An 11168-nucleotide genomic window follows, 5' to 3' on the forward strand; every position below is an offset into this window, starting at 1 on the left:
CTTGAAGAGCGCACCTTCTTGCTTCCCCATTGAGAAGGAATAGTATCCATTCTCTTTGAGACTCAATATGCTCCATAATTACACTAGAAGCCATACCCACAAACCCCTTGTGCTCCCTCTCAAACTTTACTCTGATGCCAAAATTGCCATGCCCTTGGACACACTCCAACGCTACCGTGCCGACACTCGGACTTACTCAACCTCTTGAGTTAAGACCAAGTCAGCCTAACCCTCAAATACTTAGCAAGAAAGCTAAGAACACAAGAGAAAGGAAGTTTTGGTGGAAAGAATATTTTATTACTTAAGTGTTTATTACAAATGATTCACCCATGACTCATACTAACTCTCACCTCCTATTTATAGCCATCCACCTCCTTAATGGATTGTTAGGATTAAATCTAATCAACGGTCCAGATTAATCATCCAAAACCTCCATTACAAATATCTATCCTACCACAACTTTCTAACTATTTCTAGATTATTCCATACTACTCTTCATAGTTCTATATACATCCACACTCTTCTAGAATACTCTATGATCTTCTAGAGTCTTCTAGAACCTTCTAGGATATTTCGGGACCTTCTAGGACATTCTAGAATGTTCCAGAACTATCTAGAATATTCTCAAACACTCCAGAAAACTATACAAACGTCATTAAAATCTAACTTTCTAAAATTTATCGTGACATTACAGAAGCTTAATCACCTTTTAAAAATTAAAACAATAATTTCTTATTTCTTTTTTTTTATACCACAAGCTCAATCTTCCATTTAAGGATTCTGAAAGAACAACTAAGTATCTAAGGTAGTGTTTGTTTTTGAATACAGGACACAGAGACATGGACAACGAATGTTTAAAAAATATTTGGAGGCAGAGACATGGATATTGAACACATTGTCTCTAAGACAGGTTTTTTATATTTTTGTGTCCACTCTTTTATGGAGGACAATGATAGACACAGAATTTAGAATGGTGGACACGAACTTTTTAATTAATTTTTTTTCTTTTTGTTCAAAGATATTTTTTTATTATTCTACTATTATTCCTTTTTATTTTTCTTAATTTCAGCTTTTTCTCTATTCTGCGTTCTTTCTCTTTCTTTTTTTTTTTTCAGGTACTCTTTTTTTTGTAAAATTTTTTACTTGGCTAGATAATTTTTTCCTTCTTATGTTATCGTTGTTAATCAATTCTTTTCGTAATAGCTGGAATCACATAATTATTTTAGTTCTTTTATATAATATTTTAGTTTTAACTATGTGTATCCAAATATAATACTGAACATTTCTTATACACCATATCTAAATATAATACCCAAAAAAATAATTTTTAATATTTTGATTCTATTATCTCTATTTTAATATTATTTTATTGTCCTATTCTGTTATCTCAAAAAACAAACGCAGCCTAAAAGTTATAATGATATATGAGCACGTTATGTCGATTCACCACAAATAAAGCGTAGACAAAATTCTTTTATACAAATTATGATAAACAAGTATAATAAAAGCTTGATATGTAGTATGATTTTATTATTTATCAAACTTGGTTTTTAATTTTGTTGAACTGAAAATGACAAAATCAATTGAATCAATCACTTCTTTTAACAAAATAAAATAGTTAATGCCAAAAATGTAATCTTAATTAGTATTAACTATTTTATTTTTAAAAATTCAATTGGTTTAATTATTTTTTATTTAACCAGAGGTGAAATTAGATGGAATATTAAAGAAGAGTCAAAAATTATTTTTACAATAAAATAAAATTAAAATAAAAATTTAAAAAAAAATTAAACTAAAATTAATATATAATTTATACGAAAAAATTAAAATTTATTGCCCCCTTCTTCACTGTATAAGGCTCCGCCCCTAGATTTAACTAATTTCGGCTCAACAAAAAAAAAAAGTTTCACAAAAGATTGTGTTACATTTACATGTCATGTTTTTATTGTTTGGTTACAATATTTAATCAAAAAATATTTTTACTCGAATTCATCCAAGCATCTCTATCCACTCAATATATTCATTATTGAATAAAAGTTAAACGGGGAAATTTCTTTGCTGCCCCAAGAGCAAATAAGAATTTTTATTCTATTCCATTCATATTATGATACATCATCAATATTGAAAAAAGAGAAAATTAGTTCAAAAATTGATTTTTTGAATTTTAAAAGGTTCAATTTAAACAACAAAAATAATCTATATTACTTATGTCACAATATAAATAGAATAAAGTAAAAGCTTCTATTTAATTTATACTTGGAGAACACTGAAGATATTCTCGTTTTTCTGTCTAATATATATAATAATAAACAGAAAATTTAAGATAGTAAAAATCACATACAATTATTTTTGTATGAAATTGATAGTTGAGAATTGTTAAATAGTGTGATTTAATCAAATTTAATAAATTATTTAATGATTCTTAAATATCAACTTTACATTAAAACAGTTGTATATGAATTTTTACTATTTACTATTTAAGATAGGGATTGCAAAATCATGATATACGTTGAAACAAAATTGGAAGTGGCTAAGAAAATTCAAGGATGCTTCCCATGAAATGGCCCTATCTGTATTTGGTATAGTCTACAGTTTAATCAAAATATATGCATTACGTGATATTATCCATCCAACAGTTCCATCAGCATCTCTCTTTTAATATTTTTTTTTTATTTTGCAAGTACAACAACATTTTAGTTTTGATACAAATTCTTCAAACAGTAAATTATATGTTAGTTTGATCAAAGAAATATCTCTTGCTAAAAAATTATAACTTAGCATAACCCTCTATCTCTCTAATATAAGCACCATAATTTTGTGACACGATGTTTTTATTAGGTAATTATTAAGACGTAGATATTTGTCTAAGAATATGGTAACTAAAATATTAATAAATATTATATATTAAACAGTTTTATGAGTTTTATATAAAAATATCAAACAAATATAAATAATTAAACTTTAATTAATAAATATTAGTTAATTTAAAATAAAAAATTTAATTGATATTAATCGAAAAATTTGTTCCTCTATTGAACCAAAATTTAGTTTGATGCTGTTAGATTTAATTTGGTAAAATTTTTATTTTAAAAAAATAACTTATAAAAATTAATTTTTAAAAGTTGTAACATCTATGTTTAATTGTTTAGTAAATTAAATTAAAAAATAATTTTTAATAAACACAAATAATAATAATACACACATTTGGTAAACTAATTTTTAAAATTTAAAAATATTATAATAAATATTAATGTAAGAATTAAATTTAAATATTAATTAATATATAAAATTATATTAAATATTTTAATTTTAGTAAATATAAAATAAGTTTAAAAAGCTTCTTTTAACTATTTTTAAAAATATCTCTAATTTTTAAAAACTCTCCGTCCAAACATATAAATTTTTTAATTTACAAAACACAAAATGAGATATTTATACTTTAAAAAAATATAAACACATTTTTAAAAAATTTTACGAAAACAAGTCTTATTCATCTTTTAATTAACACGAAAACGGCAAAAACTTTGTAGGAAAGAAAAATCTAAGACAGTAGTGCTGTTTTCTTACTGTATATCAACAAGGTACACTAGCATGCAATTGGACAAGGCAATAGAAGCGCGTCTAAGAATGTTGAAAAAGACACAATAAATTGTAAATTCATCAAGTTATTTGCATTCATACTTATTAACAGAAGTGTCCAAGAATGTCCTTAATTTTTGTCCTATGACTTTAATTCACGTAACATAGTATCAATGAATATGACTATGTTATGTGTACACTAATATCAATCATCAAAATTAATTATTAATATAAAATATAGAAAAAATTTCATTCCATTCTTCTGCGAGATGCTAAAATGATACTCTCCTTCTTTCTATTTTATAAATATACATTTTTCTCCCTTCTAACTTTTAAAAAACCTCCTCTTTAGTCCATTTTAAATTTTTTGTGTTAATTAATATTAACTTTATCCATTTTTTAAGAAAAAAAATATTTTTTTTAAAAAATACTCATTAACAAAAATTTTATTTTTTATTATTAAATTTTGTTTACTAAAATATTCTTTAATAAATTATTCTTTTATTGATTAAATTATATTTTAAAAAAAATTAATAATTATATTATTTTTTTTAAAATATCCTTCAATAATTTTTTAATTATTAAATTATAATTTTACCAAAATTTTCGTTAACAATTTTTTTATATTTTACTATTAATTTTTTGATATCTATATATATTATTTTAACATTAAATAAAAAATTTTAGTAAAATTATTTTTTAATATCAATATATATTAATTATTATATATATTAACAGTGGTAAGATTTTTTTATTTAATGTTAAAATAATATATATTAATATCAAAAAATTAATAATAAAATATACAAATAATTGCTAACAAAAATTTTGGTAAAATCATAATTTAATAATTAAAAATTTATTAAGAGTAAGTATCTTAGAAAAAAATAATTTAATTATTAAATTTTTAAAAATATTTTAATAAAAATATAATTTAATCAATAAAAAAATAATTTATTAAAAAATATTTGGTAAGTAAAATTTAATAATAAAAAATAAATTTTTTGTTAATGGATATTTTTTTAAAAAATAATTTATTTTTTTAATAGTTAATACAACAAATTTAAAATAAATTAAAATTTTTTTTAAAAACTAAAAAAAATAAAATATACATTTATAAAATTAAAACAAAAAAAGTCAATTTAGTATCTCAAAGTAGAATTTTTTCTAATATCTTTGCGAAAAATTTTAGGGGCAGCAATTTTATTAAATTCTGGCCAGCATATAACCAGCAAAAATAAATAAACCATTAAATAAAATCTTACACCAATCTTACACCATCAAAATTATTATTAATGACTATTTAATGAATATAAATCACAAAAGTTGCTGTCCCTAGCATTCCTCTATTTTTGCAGTACCAAACTGCATACGTGACTCCTTACTTCACTTCACATTACTTTACTTTACACACTTACGTCTTCTTCTTTTCTTCTTCTCTTCAATTTTCTCTATAAATACCCATTCACACTCACATTTAAACACACCTACCCCTACCCTCTTCTTCATAATGGGAACCTGTGCTTCCATTCAAGGATCATCAAAGAAAGGTGCAAACTTTACATCATGGGAATCTTGTGTCAACATAGTTCACTTGGATGGTACTTTGCAACAACTAAAGAAGCCTTTGAAAGCATGGCATGTTTTGTCTCTGAATCCAAACTGCTTCATATGCAGCTCAGAATCAATCAATGTTGGTTCAACAATGAAAGCTGTGGATCCAAGTGAAGAGCTTCACTTGGATCATATTTACTTCATTGTTCCTACAATCAGATCCCGGGTTCCGCTTTCTATGCAGGATTTGGGTCAATTAGCATTCAAGGCCAATGCAGCTCTTGCTCATTCTTCTTCCAATAATAATATCTTCAAGCCTTGTAATAACAAAGTTCCTCTTTCTAGAAGGAAGAAGCCTCAACGAACACACCCAATTCTTATTACATGATCAACATCTATATGGGTTTCTTTGAGTTTTATCATCTCTTAATTAATCACCTCTATCATGTTGATGATGATGATTCCGTCATGGTGATGAAGAACTCAAGCTCTATATTCACATCAAAGGTTATTATGTTTGATGGACGGGTTTAATTTGATTCGGTTCGGTTCGGTTCAATTTGAGGTTCATTTGTTTCTGAGGGGTTTTGAGTGACTAATGACTAGTTTAAGTGCAGTTAACTTCATATCAAGTTGATAGTTCATCATAGTCGTTAGATGACAATTTAAGAAAATTTGTCAAATCATTTAACGACTCTCAACTATTAACTTCACATGAAATTAACTGTACATGAATTTCCATCTCATTTTTATTTGTTTGTATTTTGTAAGGAGTAGATATTAGTCACGGATTTTAAATTTAGTAATTCATTTCTAGTATATATATATATATATATATATAGGTGGTGAAAATATGAATATGAAGAATATGGAAGTATGAGCAAAATTCAAATTGTGTACATGTACATACAATAAGCTAATACAAATATTATTTGTTGTGTATGTAATTCATAAGTTTTTGAATTTTGATGATTAAATTTTGTTTATGATAAGTATATATGTGTGGTGCACAAAGACGAATGTATGTGGGCCTTAACGCGTTCTATGGTGCCACTTCCAATTAGGTTTCGTCATCCATGACAATTTTCACGTTGGATTATTCTTCTCCGTACAAAAATAGTAAATAAATACATATATAATATTCTGTTATTTTATGTTTGTAAGGATTTAATCTCAATTCTCTTTATAATTTAATATCATAGCTAATTTTGTGTGTCCACTTAATATTTTTATTATTGAATTTATCTTCTATGTAGCAACATTTTTTATTTGATTAGGTCTTTATATAAAAGATTCTTATTTAATGTGGAATTATTCTAATATATATGTGTAGCAATCAAAGCACAATAACTAATCATTTTAATTAATTAATGTGAAATAATACTTTTGGGGTGACATGAAATGATCAATAAATGATTGAACTCACTAATAATGCATGAGGTGTGGAGCTTGAAAGATATTAGCACCATGGTCATGTTGGAAATTTAATAGACCTAGTTTCTAGTTAGAGATACAGAGGACCTGGATAATTTTCATGGAAAAGGTGGGCACCAAAAACTTTTGCTAGTTGCTAGTTTCATTTTACTATGATATATAGCTTTATAAACTACTTTCAAAAATACTACTTAAGGAAAAATTATATATAATTAATATTTTAAAACATTAAAGAGTAGTCAGTTTCTTTCTATTTAATATATATATATATATATATATAACATTAAATGATTGATTTATTTATCTAGTTGTAAGGATCTTGTTACTGAATATTTTAAAATTACGTTACCTAATCAACAAGAATTCTATTAATTTTTGTCAATTTTTATTTATAACTGTATTTAATGGAAGTGTCTTTATAGATGTGTCTAATAAAAATATATTTTTATAGATATGTGTCTAATAAAAATATCTTTATAGATGTATCTTTTAAATATATTACTTTATACATATTTTTTCTAATAGAAGTATATTTGATATTAATTATTATTGACAATAAATTGACAGATAATATATTGATACCCTATATTTTTTTATATTTTAATTAAGGATACTATTACTACATTAATGTTGCAAAAATGTTATAGTTTTCATGAAATAGATTTTATGATATTTTAAAGCTAAATAATTAATCATCTTTAATTTTTTTTTTAACAAAAATATATCACATTATTGATTAATTAATGTTGGTCCATCCGACAAATAGCATAAAAGAATAGGATATTACCCACAATAAAGAAGAAAAACAAGATATAATAGTAAGAGAAAATAGGAGGGGATGTATAAGCATCTTTATGTATTTAGCTGAATGATTGACTATATTAAACTTGTACTTTCTATTGGTGCCATTTTATTAGCCGATCTTATTAGAAAGACAATAAAAATTAATCAACAAAAGATATATCTCTAATATTGGATAATTTACATAAATAAAATGATTGAAAGAAATCTTTACGCAAATATAATATTGGCAAATTTTATATATAAATACAACAAACGTAATTGTATATAATTCGCTACACCCTCTAGCAGAACCCAAATGTACGTAATCCGTTACACTCTGTCGCGGATAAACTACTACACCCTATAGCGGTTTATGATCATATGGTGATGAACTCTATTCCACTACACCTTCTAGCGGATTATGAAGAGTGTGAAAGCTTGGGGACATGCCTATCAATACCAGTCTAATAGTAACAACTCGTGATGTTTATGTACGAGGTTATACAAATACAGTCTTCATAAACAATAAGCCGTAGAAATATAATAGGCACCAGGCATTAACACTAACACAGATTAAATTACTACATAAGTCATACAAATGTAATAGTTATACAACGATTAATAGTTAAAGGAAATAAAAATGTCATAAGTCATACAAATAGGTCGGAACTGACACTAACACTAACACTAACACACCAAAGACACTAACACTAACACCCAAAAACGTAAATTGCTATATGAGAAAATAAAATTCAAAAAATTAGAAGCACAAAGACTAAAAGTCCTACGAACTACTAGCAATGGTGGAGTCTCTCCGGAGGCAAGATCTACGCGTGTGCCCAGACTGTCTGCAAAGCCCGCATCGTTTCGGTCGGTTAAGGTCGGCCTCATCCATGTTGTTTCGAATTCTGGTAGACCTCGATCGCCCATCACGACAACGCCTCAAACTGGGGTCCGGAATAACGGTCGGATCGTCATAAGGTGGGCAAAGTCCCTCTGGTATTGGCGGCACAAAACCCATCTGGTACACCCTGAACACCTTTTGCATGGTGTAGACCTCGTCGACATAGATAGACGGACTGTCATCCACGTGCAACCCTTCCCGAATTCCTTGCATCTCCCATGGTACTTAAGATGATTCGACTCCATCACTCTGTACTCAACACAGCTTCCTCCTTACTGTGAAAAGATTGGCCAACTTAAAATTCAGCTACAGAATTTTCCTCGTGCAACCCTTGACCCCCACAGGTTGGTGCTAACTCCGTCGATTGGCCGATGGCTTCCAGGTCCAGGGTAGAATAATGGCTTCCGATGGCTTCCCCAAACTTCTACACTCTTCATAATTCGTTAGAGGGTATAGCGGAATAGGGTTCATCACCATATGATCATAAACCGCTACATGGTGTAGCGGTTTATGAGTATTCAAGTCCTTAACGTAATTCGCAACAGGGTGTAGCGGATTACGTGTATTTGGGTTCCGCTAGAAGGTGTAGCGGATTATATACAATTGCATTTGTTGTATTTGCGTCTGAAATTTACCAATATTATATTTGCGTAAAGATTTTCTTCAATCATTTTATTTATGTAAATTGCTCTCCAATATTCATATTAACATTGATTTTTATTATTTCTCGTATTTATCCTTAGTTACTATGGTTCAAAAGCAAGTGGTTCAAGTTTCATTTTCTCGGTCACAAGACACTACAGGACTTCTAAATCATAGGAACAGGAACAAAAGCTTACAAATTGAAATTTGCTTGTTAGAATTGACTTTCAATAACATTTGTGTTGTGGGCCCACCGACAAGGTATTTAGCATTTATTTCATATTAATTGTACATATTGTATTAGTAAACGTAGGTTTAATTATTATAATTTCACTAAATTTTATAATTAGTTTCTTATATTTATTTTAATTGAATTTTTATATTATTTTTATTTTATAATTAAATTTTTTTAGTATAAAAAATATTAGAATTGATTGAATATTTTTTATAAATTAAAAATATCTACAATTAAAAATTTAATTAAATTTTTCACTATATATTTTTTTAGAGAAATAATTTATTAATTTTAGTATTTTTATATAAAAAAAGATCTAAATTACAAAACTAAAAGTAATATAAAAATTTAATTAAAAAATAAAAAGTATAAGATTTTAATTATAAAATCAATAAAATAATTAAACTTAAAATGTAGTACTAGAATTAATTTTTAATTTTATTTTTCTACCTTTTACCACTAATCAATTTCTAATAATATAGCTTATGAACCACACCAAGCACCTAGCTAGTTCCCTACAATAGCAAACTTATATATATGGTAGGTGTTCACTGTTCAGCAGTAACTAAAGTCTAATAATAGTCACCCAAAAAAACAAAAAAACTAAAGTCTAATAAAAGATTAGTACTCTCTGTAAAAGGAGGGAGACTTTCAGTTTAGTAATATCAATTATCAGCAAGTAGGGGTGAAAAGCGGGGAAGCCCGCCCACTTATCGGTGGGCTGGTGGATTAAGTCTGCCAAATTTTTTTTTTAATTATTAAATAATATATATAAAGGTATAAATTTTTTTTTTGTTTTTTATTTTTAACTATTATAATTTTTAAAAGTATAAACAAATTATAATTTTTATATTCACAAACATTAAAGTCTTTATAATTATAAATATCTAATAAACATAATTATAAACCAAGTTTTCATCCAAAATATAATTATAAATATTGTTCTCAAAGCAAAATAAACATAATTATAAATATTGTCTCTAAAACAAAATAAACATAATCCAAAACACTCAATTTTCATCTTCATTCTCTTGTAAGTTGGGTTGGGAGAAGTTGAGTTTTGGCAAAAAAATTTATAAAAATATCCCTTGCCAAAAAATTACTAAGCCCGGCGGAAGCCCCGCCAAAACCCGCGGTTTAAGCGGTGCGGGTTAGGCGGGCTTTTGTTATTTGGCGGTCCCAATTTTCCAGCCCAGCCTGCCTTTTTGGCGGGTTACGCGGGCTGACTCGACGAGTTTAGACCCGTTTGCCACCTCTACCAGCAAGTGATTCTAACATTCAAATAATCAATTATCGTTCAAGAAGTATAATTAAAAAAAAAAAACAATACTTTATATTTATAGCACATTCAAAAAATTAAGATAAATATAAATCAGATTTATTATCGAATTTAACGAGATTCATTATGAATATAATTCGGATTGAATATGTTATGGCCTAATTATACTCTCTAAAAAGATATATTATTGTGATCTAATTATGCCAAAAAAAAAAAGCATTTGGACCGAAGAAGGCCAATATTATAGATCCATTGTTTTAGATTATTGGACCCTAACCTCAGTTTTTGATATGTCATTTCTTTTTTTTTTTAAGCTCGGGCCCTGTTTTAATTAAAAAAAACTTCAGTGCTTAAATATAAACTATATCATGTCAACTACAACTTATACCCTATAATTTTAGGTAAAAACTAAGGTGAAGTCGATTTTACGTGAAGTTGATACTTGAGAGCCGTTAGATGAAAATTTAGTCAAATCATTCAAATCATTTAATGGCTCTCAGGTATAAACTTCACGTGAAGTCGACTGCACCTAAGTTTCCACCATAATTTTATGTATAATTAATATGATTAAAACGTTAAAATTCAATGTAATTTATGCTTGTCTACAACATAATCCAACATATTGCTGATCAAATATACTATTATATATATTGACTTGGAAAAAAAAATTAAAAATAAGAAACGACAATAAAAGCTTCAAAAGTGGATGTAATTATTCACTGTACAGGAGACAACATTTTATGATGATTTGTTAATTT

At 26.7% G+C, this 11168-nt stretch overlaps 1 protein-coding gene across 1 annotated transcript; it reads left to right on the forward strand.

Moving 5' to 3' along the window:
* The first annotated feature begins 5089 nt into the window (after nt 1-5089).
* On the forward strand, nt 5090-5521 carry LOC107628938 (uncharacterized). The gene has a single exon (XM_016331582.3). The coding sequence runs from the start codon at nt 5090-5092 to the stop codon at nt 5519-5521; it is 432 nt and encodes a 143-aa protein (XP_016187068.1).
* Nucleotides 5522-11168: the final 5647 nt, after the last annotated feature.

The sequence above is a fragment of the Arachis ipaensis genome, chromosome B3, assembly GCF_059453495.1.
Source record: "Arachis ipaensis isolate K30076 ecotype BB chromosome B3, ASM5945349v1, whole genome shotgun sequence".
NCBI classification, from domain to species: domain Eukaryota; kingdom Viridiplantae; phylum Streptophyta; class Magnoliopsida; order Fabales; family Fabaceae; genus Arachis; species Arachis ipaensis.